This window comes from Felis catus, chromosome B4 (genome assembly GCF_018350175.1).
Source record: "Felis catus isolate Fca126 chromosome B4, F.catus_Fca126_mat1.0, whole genome shotgun sequence".
Classification (NCBI taxonomy): domain Eukaryota; kingdom Metazoa; phylum Chordata; class Mammalia; order Carnivora; family Felidae; genus Felis; species Felis catus.
Window position 1 is genome coordinate 35,029,760 of NC_058374.1, and position 16,835 is coordinate 35,046,594.

Sequence of the window (16,835 nt, forward strand, 5' to 3'; positions counted from 1 at the left end):
ACTAAAAAATAAAAATTTAAGGGGCACCTGGATGGCTCAGTTGGTTAAGCGTCCAACTTCAGCTCAGGTCATGATCTCACAGTTCGTGAGTTCGAGTCCCATGTCAGGCTCTGTGCTGACAGCTCGGAGCCTGGAGCCTACTTCAGATTCTGTGTCTCCCTCTCTCTCTGCCCCTCCCCACTCATGCTCTGCCTCTCTGTCTTAAAAATAAATAAAACATTTTAAAAAATTTAAGAAAAAATAAAAGTTTAAGTAATTCCATTTACAGTATCATCAAAAATGTAAAATACTTAAAAGCAAACAAAAAGATGTCCAATATTTTCACACAGAACACTACAAAATATTTATGAAACTAAAGAAGAAAAACAAATGGAGAAACAAATACAGGTTTCAAGGACAGGGAAATTCAATGCTCCTCAAAATGTCTACTGCCTCTAGCAGGTTGCTGCCTTTTTATTTATTTTTTTGAGAAATTAACAAGCTACTTAAAAATTTATATGGGAATGCAACAAACTTGGAACAGTCGAAACAGTGAAAAAAAAAATCCCCTCCCAATAAAATTGGAGAACTTACTCTCTGGATATTCAAGACAATCTGGTATATGTGCAAATATAAGATATATTGATTTATGGAATGAGGCAAAGTCCAGAAATGGACTGAATATATATATATATATATATATATATATATATATATATATATTCATAAGTGGGGGAAAAAATGAAAGGGTGTCTAGGTGGCTCAGTCAGTTAAGCATCTGACTTTGGCTCAGGTCACAATCCCAGGGATCTCATGGTTTGTAAATTTGAGCCTGGCATCAGGGTCTGCACGGATAGCGTAGAGCCTGCTTCGGATTCTCTGTCTCTCTCTTTCTCTGCCCTTCCCTGGATCGTTCTCTCCTCTCTCTCTCAAAAATAAACATTAAGGGGGCACTTGGGTGGCTCAGTCAGTTAAACATCTGACTCCCGGTTTTGGCTCAGGTCATGATCTCATGGTTCAGGAGTTCAAGCCCTGCATTGGGTTCTGCGCTCTCAGCACGGAGCCTGCTTGGGACTCTCTCCTTCTCTCTTCACCTCCCCTGTTCATCCTCTCTTGCTCTTTCTCAAAATAAATAAAACTTATATATCTATACCTGTATATATATATGTATATATATATATATATATACACACATATATATATATATATATAACATTTACCTTCTACTTCACACCCAATACAAATACGAACTCAAAGTTCATCATATTCCAACTGCAAAAAGCTAAAACTAAAACTAGAAGAAAATCCTGATGTTGAGATAGGTCCTGATTTCTTTGACAGGAAACAAAAAATATGAAACATACTTAGAAAAAACTGATAAATTGGATTTCAACAAAATACTCTGCAAAACAAATGGAAAGGCAAGCTACATACCAGGAAAAAATATTCATAACCTATTATATATCTAGTCATCAGGGAAGTGCAAATTAAAACCACAATGAGTTATCATGTTATACCCACTAGAATCAGTAAACTTAAAAACTGGGTAAAATTAAAAGTGGCAAACGTTGGTAAAGATATGGAGCAACTGGACTGTTTATATGTTATTAGTAGGAATATTAATGTTTCAACTACTTAGAAAATAGGCAGTTTCTTAACCATATTCTTATAACATGATTTAGTAATTCCCAAGAAAAATGAAAACATATGACCACAAAAACATTTGTATGCAAATGTTTATAGTTGCTTTACTCATCATAGACCAGAAGGAACATACAAGTCCATCAACTAGTGAACAGGTAAACAAATTGTGATATTTCCTTTCACAATAGAATACAATTTAGACTCCCCCTCTTCAAAAAGGAGAAAATTACTGATAGAAACAGCAGTGTCAACAAATATCACACAGACGTTATGCTGACTGAGAAATTAGACACGAGTATATACTGTATAGTCTCACTCATATAAAATTCTAGAATAAGGTAAAACTTTATAGTGATAAAAAATCAGATCACTGGTTGCCTGGGGTGCAACGTGGGGGAGGCAGGCAGCGTAGATTTAGTGGCAAAGTGCACCTTCTGCAGAGGTGGAAATGTCCTGTCATCTTGAGTAAGATGGTGAAAACACGGTGTATTCATTTGTCCACAAAAAACCTGTACACTTAAACTGTGTGAATTTTATTGTATCTAAATTATATCTTAATAAAGAGGAGCTAAATTGACTCATTTCACAGAAGTATTGTAATTTCCAAAAAGATAAATAATATTTCTACAGAGGGCAGATAAGAGCTCTAAATATTAAATGTTTAAGAGTCTTTAGAGAATGTATTACAGAACTTCCTTTTTCTGGCTGGAACCATGGAGGGTGCAGAAGAGAAGAAAAAGAAAGTTCCTACTGTGCCAGAAACTCTTAAGAAAAAGCGAAGGAATTTCGCAGAGTTGAAGATCAAGCATCTGAGAAAGAAGTTTGCCCAAAAGATGTTTCAAATGGCAAGGAGGAAGGTTATTTATGAAAAAGCTAAGCATTAACCACAAGGAATACAGGCAGATGTACAGAACTGAGATTCGAATGGCTAGAATGGCAAGAAAAATTGGCAACTTCTACGTACCTACGGAACCCAAATTGGCATTTGTCATTAGGATCAGAGGTATCAATGGTGTGAGCCCAAAGGTTCAAAAGGTGTTGCAGCTTCTTCGCCTTCACCAGATCTTCAATGGCACCTTTGTTAAACTCAACAAAGCTTCAGTTAACATGCTAAGGATTGTGGAACCATATATAGCATGGAGGTACCCAAACCTGAAGTCAGTGAATGAACTGATCTACAAGTGTGGTTATGGCAAAATCAACAAGAAGCAAATTGTCCTGACAGATAACACATTGATCACTCGATCTCTTGGTAAATACGGCATCATCTGCATGGAGGATCTGATTCATGAGATCTATACTGTTGGAAAACATTTCAAAGAAGCAAACAACTTTTTTGGCCCTTCAAATTATCTTCTCCACGAGGGGGAATGAAAAAGAAGACCACCGATTTTGTAGAAGGTGGAGATGCTGACAACAGGGAAGACCAGATCAATAGGCTTATTAGAAGAATGAACTAAGGTATCTACCATGATTATTTTTGTAATCTGGTCAGTTAATAAACGACTATTTTCAAATTAAAAAAGAGAATCTATTACATAAAGTTAGGTACAGAATTAACCCCGAGAAGCAAAATGTGTAATTGTTATGAGTTTCCACTTTGAGTGGAAACCACAAGAAAGCAAAACAAAGACCACACTGAAACAAAAATTAGTCTAGATTATCTAAAAAGCACTCTACTAAAGATGATAAAAGGAAAAAATCTTTTGGTGTCAAATATCATCACAATGAGCATTTGATGGGGGATATTTTTATAAAGCTTAAAGACATTGCTCAAGACACTGAAGCAATCTTATCTTCACTTTGACAGCTAAGAGCAAACCAGAAGTTCCTGATTTCCAATCCCTTGCTCAATTAGGGTAGGCTACTTCCCAATGAAGAAAAAGAACTGTTGCTTAGAGCAAGTAGTTGAAGAATCACTTTAAATGCCTACAGTTTTTATTGATACAGGCTCATAAAATCAACTGGCTAGAATTGCAATTCCAGGGAGACTAACAGGAGGAAAAGTACATAGTGTTTCAAAAGCCATAACAAGTATGTTACCAACTCAAAGTATGTTACTCTGCTTTTAAGTTTATATACTGAAGGGGATAAATCAGTAGAGAAAGTGCAAAAACAAAACAAAATAAGAACCCATGTGTCCACCATCAAGCTTGAGAAAAAGAAAATTAGCAGTTCCTTAGATCTGTGGCACTGCAAGGATGGTCCCGGACCAGCACATTAGCATCATCTGGAACTTGTAAAGAATGCAAAGTCTCAGCCAGATTCCAACCTACTGAATTAGGTAAAGAATGCAAATTCTCAGGGCGCCTGGGTGGCTCAGTCCGTTAAGCGTCTGACTTCAGCTCAGGTCATGATCTCGAGGTGTGTGAGTTCGAGCCCCGCGTCGGGCTCTGGGCTGACAGCTCAGAGCCTGGAGCCTGTTTCCGATTCTGTGTCTCCCTCTCTCTCTGCCCCTCCCCCGTTCATGCTCTGTCTCTCTCTGTCCCAAAAATAAATAAATGTTGAAAAAAAAAATTAAAAAAAAAATGAACATTAAAAAAAAAAAAAGAATGCAAATTCTCAGCAGATTCCAACCTACTGAATTAGATAGCCGTGGGGCCAGCAATCTTTTAACAAGTCCTCTAATTGATTCTGATGTTCCCTAATGTTTAAGAATCACTACTTTAGATGTTATTACCATTTATGCTTATCCCTAGCTACAGTATTCTCCCTTCCAACCAGGTAGAATCACTTTCCTGAATTGTGTTAATCATTCCCTTGATTTTTTTTTTTTAATTTTTTTTTTTTCAACGTGTATTTATTTTTGGGACAGAGAGAGACAGAGCATGAACGGGGGAGGGGCAGAGAGAGAGGGAGACACAGAATCGGAAACAGGCTCCAGGCTCTGAGCCGTCAGTCCAGAGCCTGACGCGGGGCTTGAACTCACGGACTGCGAGATCGTGACCTGGCTGAAGTCGGACGCTTAACCGACTGCGCCACCCAGGGGCCCCATCCCTTGATTTTCTTTATAAGTTTCCTACATATATTTATCCTTAGTTTTTCTTGTTTGACATTTATAAAAACATAATCACTGGTACATATGCTTCTGTGATTTATTTGCTCAACATTATTTTCTGGCCTGATTTATCCATGGTTATGTATAGAGCTGTGCTTTGGCTGCCCTGGGCTCCTAGAGGCCACTGCAGTTCTTAGTCATGTGAGCTTTCCCAACATGGTTGCTTACTTCATCAAAGCAATAAAGAGAGTCTCTAGAGCACCTGATAGCAAGATGAAGTCCTATATGGTATGAAATAATCAGGAAAGTGACATCCCATCAGTGTTGCCACATTTTATCGGTTAGGAGCAGATGCTACCCCACACTCAAAGGGAAGGAATCACACAAAGACACAGAATTTCTGAGGACCTACTCAGAGTCGAAATGCCAAGTCCACTACCCATTCAGATGCAGCAGTCCTGTCTTTGTGGTTTCACATTCCAGTTTCAGTAACCTGAAGTCCAAGCTGATGAAACTCCTTCTGACTTATCAACAGTAGCCTTAATGCTACATCAAAATGCCTACATCATTCACCTCATTTCATCTCATAGTTTAGGCATTTTATCATCTCACATCATCATGGTTAGTACAGAAGTATAATACACTGTAAGTACAGTACAGTGAGACACTTTGAGAGTGTGTGTGTGCATATTTAACTTTCATCACAGTAGATTGTTATTGTTCTATTTTATTTTTATTGTCAATAAACTGTGCCTAATTTTTAATTTTTAAGTATTTATCTAAATTTCAGTTTTTACTGTGCCTAATTTAGAAATTAAAGTTTATCGTAAGTATGTATAGGAAAAAATACAGAATATACAGGATTCAATACTAGCCAGTTTCAGGCATCCACTGGGGGTCCTGGAACGTACCCTCTGCAGATGAGGGACTACTACTTACTGTACCACTCTTCCTTGGCAACAAAGTGAACAAATTCCCGAAAAACTTCTGAACTGAGACTTTATTCTAAATGTCTCTCAGATACAACAAATTACTAAACACAGTTATTACTAACACAAACCCAAACCAAAGATTTGCAAACGAATCCTGCTGTATGATGCAGAAAATATTTAGACATATATGAGAGCAAATATTACAATAGCATACAATGGAACACATGTGAAAGTGACAGTCATGACTTGGGTACAGTTTTGCTGCTTACTTTAGTTTCCTCATGGATTAAAAAAACAAATTATGGGGCACCTGGGTGTCTCAGTCGGTTAAGCGTCCGACTTCGGCTCAGGTCATGACCTCACGGTTTGTGAGTTCGAGCCCCACATCGGGCTCTGTGCAGTCTGCTTCGGATTCTGTGTCTCCCTCTCTCTGTTCCTCCTCCACTCGCACTCTGTCTCTCTCTCTCTCAAAAATAAAGATTAAAAAAAAAAATTAAAAAAAAAATTACACCAGATGATACGAGATTTGAAAACCTCTTAAAGCAGAGGTTCCCAGAGACAATTCACATGGTTCATGAAGCTAAGAAAATATTTTTATTTTACTAACCTATAACAGAAATTTTACATTCTGCTCAATTGTAAATGTAGGCAACAAAATAGTAGCATGAGTACTTTTTGTCAAAAGAAATCAGGTATTTTTGTATCACATTACAGATACATTACAGATACTGTAAATATCCCAAAATAAACATTTGTAATCATGAATACTTGGAAGATAGTAATCTTGAGAAATAAAGCCTGCTGCTAGATTATGTTAATGAGTTAACAAAAAATACATTACTGTATCAAAAATTTGTTTCATTAAATTTTACTATCCATATTTCAGTATATTTGGATCCTATTGTAATTCTATTTATTTTATGATTTCAAATCATATTCTTAGATATAGACTTCATTAGAATGCCAAAGAAGTACATAGTTCAAAATAGTTAAAAATCCTGTTTTAGATGAAAACCTGTAATGTTTTTCTTTTAATTCCTTTATAGAATGGGGCTGTGGGTTAGAGCTGGAGGTCTGGGATCACACTGCTAAGGGCCAAATCTATCCTATATCAATTACCAGCTGTGTAACCTTGGACAAGTTATTTAACCTCTCTGTGCCTCAAACTCATCATCCTTAATAGATGAGAAAGGAATTTATATTAGGCATCAGAAGGATTCAATAAAAGTTCCTGAAAAGCATTTGCAGCATTGGCTAGGACAGTAAGAATAAACAAACAAGCATTATTCTATCCTGTAAAGGCAAGAATCTCAGTTTGCAGAACGCAATGAAAAACAAATGTGGGTTCCGTATGCTAGTTTAAAGGTTAGAATGAGTTAGTGGAAACTAGAATAGTAATCATTTTTAGTTTTCTAAAAACAGGAGCTGGCAAACTATGGGTTGTGGGCCCAATCTGGCCTGCCTGTCTTTTTCGCTGCTGTTTTTTTTAAACAACCTGTAAGCTAAGAATGTAAAAAACCATCCTTTTGTAAATGCTTTGGGGGGAAAAAAAATCAAAACAATACTATTTCATGGCATGTGAAAATGTTATAAAATTCAAATTTCAATGTACATAAAGTTCTAAAAATGCCACAGCCCCAATCAGTCATTTAGGCACCGCTTCTGCACTACAGGGTGGAGTGGTTCCAACAGATCATGTGATATACACAAAGCCCAAAATATCTATTCTCTGGGCCTTTACAGAAAAAGTCTGCTGACCCCAGTTTCAAAACATGCAAACCATAATAGATAAGAGATGGAAAGCTGCTTGAACCAATGTCTGCTTTCTACTCAGCACGTGTAGAAACTCATGAAAATGTTTCTACATACACTGATACAATAAATTGGTATTTATTAGTAGCTTGAGACTGTTTTAAGGCTTCTTATAAATTATTTCATTTAAGCCTCACAATAACTTTAGTACTGTTCTCATTCTGAGATGAGGCAAGTTATACATGAAGAGATTAAGCAGCTGTCTTACCTCCACATATCAGGTAAATCTCAGAACCAGAAAAGCCAAGACTTCATTTGTCAAACTTCCCTTTAGGATGTGATGAAAGTAAAGCTTCAGAAAGCATGCATTCACTCTAACTGCTAGTGGATACCACTCGTGGGACAAAATGACCATCACTTTGGGCAATTCCTCTCAATGGAAAAAGTAAAACCCATTGTAGCATTTTTTAAAAATGTTTATTTATTTTTGAGACAGAAGAGTGTGAGCAGGGAAGGGACAGAGAGAGAAGGATACAGAGGATCAGAAGCAGGCTCTGCACTGTCAGCAGAGAACGCAATCAAGGCTTGAACTCAGGAACCTCGAGATCAGCACCTGAGGTGAAGCTGGACGCTTAACCAACTAAGCCATCCAGGTGCCCTGTAGTGTACTTTCTAGTCTGGGTGCTCATTATACAGGTGTGTTCTGTAAGTAAGTATTCACTTAACTGTAGAACTACAGAATACACATTTTTCTGTGTGTATATTATATATCAATAATAACAAGTTTTTAAAAGGCTGAGGTCAGAGTCTCATTCCAGAACAATTAATTCAGAAATCTCTGGGCTGCCAGTCCCCAAATTTATCTGGCCATCCAGAAATATTTTTATTTCATCTGTACTTACACAGATAAAATTAACTGATTGTTTTCCACAATACTCTGACATCTTATAGGTGTGTTTAGCAGAATGTGGTTTGAAAAATGCTGGAAAACTGCTTGCCTCCCTGCCCCAGCACAGAACAGCAGGTTCTGCTTTGTCAGGAAGAACTCTTCATCACTACTGGTAGGACCTGTGCTTCCCCCACACCCCCCTACCAAAGGATGATGAATATTAAGAGGACTGAGAGCCCTGGGCTCTTTTTCCCTTCTGTCTATCTGAGACTCTCTTTCATATATTCCTTCAGTAGCAGAAAAGTCAAAGAAGTAGCTGCTGGCAAAAGGGGAGGGGAAAAACTCCTTTCTTTCTTACCCGTTACAAGTATTTGAAATTTTATGAAATCTGAGGCCTTTTTTTTTTAAAGAAATTAATCCCTCATTTCAAAAGAAATCATTTAGGAGTAACTGATACAGTGTTGTGATAAGGAGGAAAAGTATTTATAAAAGCTGCTATAATTCAGCACTGTGGAAGGGGAGCAGGCAATGCACTTTTCCCACTTCTGGCCTCTGTGCGGTCTTAGAAAGGCATAAACTGTGGAGAGGACGTATAAGAAACAGATGACAGAATGAAACTGGGCATTTGAATGTGACTGGTGAGCCAATACACTTTTGATGAGAAAAATACATTCTGAAATCTATAAATGCTATTTTTACCTCTAGGTATATATACTTATGTGACAAATAAAACCTAGTCTGTACAGCTCATCCTGTACCTACCCCATCTTCAGGAAGGGGATGGGGATGCCTACTCTATACTATGTTTGGTGATTTTTTTTTTATATTATATTTTTGAAATTTTATTGTTTTTTTTTTAATTTGAATTCCAGTATAATTAACATAGGGTGTCGTATTAGTTTGAGGTGTACAATATGGTGATTCAGTAATTCTAAACATTACTCAGTGCTCATCATGGTAAGTGTGCTTTTAATCCTCATCACCATTTTCACCCATCCCCCACTCACCTCCCATCCAGTAACCATCAGTTTGTTCTCTATAGTTAAGAGTCAGTTTGTCTCTCCTCTTTTTTTCCTTTGTTTCTTAAATTTCACATATGAGTGAAATCATAGGATATTTGTTTTCTGACTGACTTATTCCACTTAGCATTATACTTTCTAGATCCACTGAATTGTTGCAAATGGCAAGATTTCATTCTTTTTATGGCTGAATAATAATCCAGTGTGTGTGTGTGCGTGCGTGTGTATATATATACGTATATATATATACACGTGTGTATATATATATATGTATATATATATACGTGTATATATATATATACACACACACACACACACACACACACACACACACACACACACACACACATATACTCTTCTTTATTCATTAATCAATTGATGGACTCTTTGGCTACTTCCAATGCTGCAATTAACATAGGGGAGTATATATCCTTTCAAATTAGTGTTTTTGTATTCTGGGTAAATACCCAGTAGAGTGATTACTAGATCACAGGGTAGTTTTAATTTAATTTTTTGAGGAACCTCCATACTGTTTTCCACAATGCCTGCCCCAATTTGCATTCCCACCAATAGTTCCATTTTCTCCACATCCTCAACAACACTTGTTTCATGAAAAAAAAATTTTTTAATACTGCAAAAATGCATTAGTTTTATGTTAAGAAAAAATATGAAAGGGTCTGAGTTATAGGCCTAAAATTCAGATTCTAATATTCAAACTCTTGTTCTTTCAATTCTTTGTGGCAATTATTCACCTTCTAAAAAAAATTTTTTTTAACGTGTATTTATTTTTGAGTGAGAGATAGGCAGAACATGAACAGGGGAGAGGCAAGTGAGAGAGAAACACAGAATCTGAAGCAGGCTCCAGGGCTCTGAGCTGTCAGCACAGAGCCCAACGCGGGGTTCAAACTCACAGACTGTGAGATCATGACCTGAGCCGAAGTCAGATGCTTAACTGACTGGGCCACCCAGGTGCCCCAGGAATTATTCACCTTCTAAATAGTTCGAGCCCCGCGTCGGGCTCTGGGCTGATGGCTCAGAGCCTGGAGCCTGCTTCTGATTCTGTGTCTCCCTCTCTCTCTGCCCCTCCCCCGTTCATGCTGTGTCTCTCTCTGTCTCAAAAATAAATAAATGTTAAAAAACAAAAAAAAACCAAAAAACAAAGGGGCAAGTCAAAATCTCTCATTAATAATTCACATATATATGATTCTTATATGTTTATATATGCTATGATTCATATATATAATTCAAATGCACACACATATATATAAGATCCATTAATACTAAATATGATTATGCAAAAATCAATTAATTGGTTCTTGTCCACAAAAAATCCAAACTACCCACACAATTTATGAAATATTAATAACTAAGTAAATGTAATTAGATGCAAGCATACATACATCTTACCATTATTTTTTTTTAATTTTTTTAATGTTTATTAATTTTTCAGAGAGAGAGAGAGAGAGAGAGAGAGAGAGAGAGAGAGGGAGAGAAATGGGCAGAGAGAGAGAGGGGGACACAGCATCTGAAGCAGGCTCCGGGCTCTGAGCTGTCAGCACAGAGCCTGATGCGGGGCTCGAACTCATGAACAGTGAGATCATGACCTGAGCTGAAGTCGTACACTTAACCGACTGAGCCACCCAGGTGCCCCCATCTTACCATTATTATTTAGTTTTGTTCTGGAAGATCTGGTCAATATGATAAAAACATGTATAGCAGGCAGCCTTTAAGAGGCCCAGAATGATTTCTGCCTCCTGGTATTCATCCCCTTGTACAATCCTTTCCCTTTAAGTGTGACAGACTGTCTATATCTTGCCTGTGATCGACAGAATATGGCAAAAGGATGTCACTCCCATGATTATAGCAGATAAGACTCTCTATTTTCCTGCTAGCCTTGAACACGAACAGCCATGAAGAGCCCACTTGGAAAAAAACTGTGGGTGACCTGTGGGAGCTGACAGCAGCTCCCAGTCAACAGCCAGCAAGAAAATGAGGACCTCAGTCCTACAACTGCAAGGAGAGGACTCTGCCGTCAACCTGACTGAACTTGGACTGCTCCCTAGGTAAGCCTCCAAATTAGAATACGGCCCGGCTGACACCCTGACTGTAGCCCTGTGAGAAACTGAGCAGACAATCCGGGTGAGCCCCACGCAGACTTCTGACCTATAAAACTTTGAGATAATAAATAGATTTTTTAAGCTACTAAGTTTGGAGAAATTTGTTATGCAGCAACATAAAACAAATACGTGGATCCTTGCTCCAGTCAAGCCTTGAGAGGACTGTAATCCTATTCAAGGTCCTGGGTACCTGGATTGCAGTTTTGTAAGTGATCTTATGTTAGACACACCCAGCTAAGCTGCAGCCAGATTCTTAACCCACAGAAACTGTGATATAATAATATTTTGTGGTTTTTAAGTTGGTAAATTTTAGGGTAATTTGTTACATCATAGTGGATAACTAGTACAGCATAAAAGAGACAAGAAATAAAAACACCAAAAGGAAAGAGGGATGATAATCCTAGAAAATCAGAAGAGAAGCAACTTAAAAAATAATCAGGATCAATAAACTGGGCAGATTCAAGATCTATTCAGAAGAATATATTTCCAAAGTACTTATAGTGTGAATGGGATTCTACTCTTAATGGCAACAAAAACTAAGATAGCCAGGTATGTTACCTGACATAGATGAATCAGGCTATACAATTTTACTGGGTAATAGAGTCTGAATAAAAAAGCAATCTCAATATTGTGAAGAGGTCAATTCTGCTTGAATTTACTCATAGGTTTATTTGACTCTAATCAATATAAGGGGATTTCTTACAGAACATGATGAGATAAAGTAATCATTTTCCAGAAGAATGAAGAAGCAAGATTAGTAAAGACAAAATTTATTCTATTTTTTGTAAATAGATTTTTAAAAGTTTACTTATTTTGAGAAAAAGAGGAGAGAGAGAGAGAGAGAGAGAGAGAGAGAGAGAGAGAGAGAGAGAAAATGAGTGGGGGAGGAGCAGAGAGAGAAGGAGAAAGAGAGGGAGAGAGAATCCCAAGCAGGCTCCACGCTGTCAGCACAGAGCCTGATGTGAAGCCTCAACTCACAAACTGTGACATCATGACCTGAGTCAAAACCAAGAGCTGGACACTTAACCAAGCCACCCACACGCCTCAAGACAATTTTTAAATAGAGGGATTAATTAGAGGGACTATCCTCATTGAACATTAAAATATAATATAAAGGAATAATCACTCATGTTATTAGTTGTTGTGTCCAGACGATATCCCTGTTTCATATACATAATGTTACTTCATCCTTAACAATAATCCAACAAGTAGATACTATCATTAAACACATTTTATACATGAAAAAACTGAGGCAAAGCTCACAAAACTAGTGAAAATATTAGGGACACACAGTGTGGTATCAGAGCCAAAAGAGACTGACAGGTACAATTACAAAGAACCAAGAAGATTCTAACATGAGCAAAAACTTAGTAAAGATCAAAGAGGATATCACACCAACAGGGATGAGGAGATTTATTCCATAAATGATGAGATGACTTTAGCTATTTAAATGTTTAACCACAGACTGTCCCCTCTGCCTCCACTGTCACACATTGAAGACCATAGTCTCCACAAGAGATAGGACACTGTTTTATCCTACTAGCACCTAGGGGCTGGCATGTTATGAGCAATGTCCAGCACTAGCAAGGATAAAGGAAGACTCTCGTGCAAGAGTGAAACAGAAGAGCCAAGAGGAGGAAAGCCTCACAAAAATTTTTTTTTAATTTATTGTTTATAATTTTTGAGAGACAGAGAGACAGAGAGACAGCAAGCAGGGAAGGGGAAGAGAGAGACGGAGACGCAGAATCGGAAGCAGGCTCCAGGCTCTGAGCGCTCAGGACAGAGCCTGACGCAGGGCTTGAACTCACATACTGCGAGATCATAATCTGAGCTATCATCGACTGTCCAACCGACTGAGCCACCCAGGCCCCCCAAGCCTCACAAATTTTAAGTGAGCATTTCTTTTCCCTGATCTTCAATCAACACACCAGTAAAATGACCAAAGCATACAACAAGAAGTTCAAGTATACAAGGATTTCAAATGTGCCCAATAAACCTTAAGAAAAGATATTGAGCATGTGAAGACTGATCAATGAAATGCAAATTAAAACAACTTTATACCTATTGGACTGGTCAAGATTAGAGACATCAAGTCCAGTTAATTTTACCTTCATAACAGTCCCTCTTTCTGTGTACATCTCTCCTTTCTCCCCCGATTAAATGATTAGCCCCTAACTGGTCTTCCTGCTTACCCCCCTGCTTGCCCAGAATGCTTACCTGACCAGTCCCCTGCTGGAGACTGCTTTTAGGATTATACCCCCAAATTCTTAACCCAGCCTACAAAGCCTAGTAGGCTCCAATTCCTATTGTGCCATATTAGATTCCTTAAACCAAAATGTGTGCAGGGGACTGGGAGGTTTAAAAATCAATCAATTAATCAAGAAGATGAGGGGCACCTGGGTGGCTCAGTCGGTTAAATGTCTGACTTTGGCTCAGGTCATCTCACAGTTCATGAGTTCGAGCCCCATGTAGGGCTCTGTGCTGGCAGCTCAGAGCCTAGAGCCTGCTTCAGATTCTGTGTCTCCCTCTCTCTGTCCCTCCCCCACTCACACTCTTGTCTCTCTCAAAAATGAATAAATGTTAATAAATAAATAAATAAATAAATAAAGTAAATAAATATGGTGGGCCAAGTGAACATGACAGATGATGAGTGACAATCAGCCTCCTCAAGGGAGAGTAATCAGGAATGCTGAGGACTAAGGCAGACCAGACCCTGTTTGCCCTCTAGTTGATGGCTGTCTTCATAGTTAGCAGACGATTAGATGTTTTCTAAAAGCTATAAGCTGGAATTTGAAATGTGACATCTCATTTTAGATGTTGGCAACAAATTACAATTTAACACTGGGGGGCCAAGACTGTAAACAAATCACGCCTCTGAACCACATGAGACCTTCTAAGTCTATAATCTCTAGGCTCTGCTCTAAGGTTATCACTCCTTCTACTTGTAAATCTTTGGTCATTTCATTTGTTCATTCATTCATTTATTCATTTACTTATTTCTTGTGCTTTATAAGACATGGGCACTGGCCTAAGGAAGTCCAAATATAAAGGCTCAGTTCACATATCATTTTCTCATACGAGGTTATATGCTCTGTTAACACTCTGTATTTTTATACTTTAGAACACTTATCACAGTAATTATATAACCATTACTGTAATTATTAGTGAACCCCTACCACCCCTGCCTAATACTGTAAATTCCATGAAGGCCCTGAGAGTGTCTGTTTGTTATACAAGTACATGCTGGCCAGCAAATAGTGGGCAATATCCAGATGGAGGTTTTAAGCGATCCGATGCCTTCATTCATTGAGGGTTCAAGGATAAAATGGAACAATCCCTGTGATAGGCAGCCTGGCAATTCATTTTAAAAATCTTAAAGGGACATTTCCTCTGAGTGACCACAATTCCAGAAATTTAAACTAAGAAGACAATTCACTAGATGAGCAAACTTTTATGTCCAAGGCTATGCATTATAGCCTGTTTACAACAGTTAAAAGCTAGACGCAAATGTCCAGCTATCAAATTGAATCATCTGACAATCATGTTTAAAGGAAAGGTGGTTTAAGAAAATAAATTGTTACAATGAAAAATTCAAGACATGAAAATGTAAAATTCTATCACGCTATGACCGCAACTGTGCTTAAAAACCACATAAACTCCCAAATCTACATCCCAATAAAAGAATGGAAGAACTTAATTATCATGTTCAAGTAGTAAAACAATAGATGATTTCCCCCTTTCATCTATTCTTTGTCTAGCACAACCATCTGGGTATTCTCGGGGAAAAAAGTCATTATATTAACACAGTGAGTCCAGGAGCAATAACTCTCCCTTAAGGGATACAAACTTCTACCCTGAACAAAATGGCATTTCATCAATCTCTCACTCATCTTGTAATGACAAGTTTATTGCACATTAATACTGGGCCTAGTTTCCCAGCCCAAGCAGAGACCTAAGAGTAGATTTAATTGAACAGAAGTATTTGAGATACCATCTTTAACTGTATGAAAAATACAAACCATAACATTCCAAACCCCTGCCCTGCATGGCACCAGAGGGTAAAAACCGGAAAACCATTTTGTCTCAGCTTTTTGAGAGTTGGCTCTATACACTTCTGTTCCGTATAGAAACGTAGTAGTGAAGAAAACGTGTTATCAAGTTAGGGTCAAAAGAAGGAATGAGGCTTATCAAGAAGATCCTTTATTTATCTACACAAATAAAATGTTGCTCCAAATTTCTACAAATCTCAAATGTATTGGAAAGAGGTTTACTTAGCAGTTATGGTGTGAGGGAGACTAGAAGCTCCATGTTAAACATTATGTATGTTATGTAGTTATGGTTATAACTACTGGTTATATGAATAGAAGATACTCAAGTGGCAGAAATGTAAAATCTAGTTTTAATTTGTTAGGCTACCTTTTACCAGTAATGCAAGAGACTATAATTTCTATAAAACTGAGGAAGAAAGGCATATACTGACAGGAAGAAATTCTACACTTGATTATGTTAACTGGTGGATCCAAAAGTAAAGGATATAGATTTGTGAGAGTGAAATAAACTCAAGGATTATAATAAAATTAAAACTGAACTGCAAAAGGAGCCAAACACAAGTCTGTGGAATCCATTTGTAAATGCCACCAACTAAGGATCAGTTCTGGTTTGTTACAGGAGACCTGAAACATCATGGCACCTGGTTAATTAGTTCTTTATGCACAAAATACATAGTAAAATCAGGATTACTCACGTGATATCCCTTCGTTGATAGCAGCCCTGAAGTAGGCAGGCGATCAGGTCACTGATAAACTCTACATCATCTCTGTGAAGAGCTGCTTCTAACTCCTAAGAGGTAAGAGACAGAAATTGAGAGATCAAACATAGAGATTCCTTAAAATCTACCTGTCCCTCCCCTCCTACTACCCACACTACTGACATCACCCTCTAAGCCACTATATGGTCAGAGCAGCCAAACTGCTTGCCATGGATGAACTCTGCCTTTCTTCCCATAGTTACTGCTAGAAGAGCAATGAGTTCAACTTTTTGTTTTTCCATGGAATTTATTTCTCCCATTGCTCCACTACCAAGCTCCACTCCTTTTTTTCTGCATGTGAGAACACACCTATATCTCTTTTTATAAGTCCATGCTAGCTAACATAATTTCAAAGACCTTAACTTCTACAAATATGCTGCAATGCCCTCTACTTTAATAAGAGGAGAATAAAGGGGCAAATACATAATTAAAAAGTATTAGTCATTCACTTAACAGTTTTAACAGGTACACCATCTGCAACTGCTTTAAAGAACCACTAATTTATTGAAAAGAAAAAGCACTGGTAATGAGCAATGTAGCGATTCTTATTTTGAGGACTGATGACAGGAGATTGCTAGAACTGAGATTAATCTTACATCATCTGGACAGAAGTGAGGTAATGTCTATGTTAATGGTCTAATCCTAGGTGAGATATATTTTCCTTCCTTGGGATTCAAGCAGATAATGCCAAATAGTTA

At 37.8% G+C, this 16,835-nt stretch overlaps 1 protein-coding gene and 1 pseudogene across 5 annotated transcripts in view; one reads left to right on the forward strand and one right to left on the reverse strand.

The window, feature by feature from the left end:
• The window catches only part of CECR2 (CECR2 histone acetyl-lysine reader), a 182,078-nt gene that overhangs the window by 64,576 nt on the left and 100,667 nt on the right, over positions 1–16,835 (reverse strand). For all 5 annotated transcript variants that reach the window (XM_023256588.2, XM_023256589.2, XM_045061150.1 and 2 more), the window contains exon 2: positions 16,075–16,169. In XM_023256588.2, coding sequence (XP_023112356.2) covers positions 16,075–16,169 — 95 coding nt within the window. The remainder of the gene's footprint in view (positions 1–16,074; positions 16,170–16,835) is intronic.
• Positions 2,337–3,148, forward strand: LOC101082669 (annotated as a pseudogene).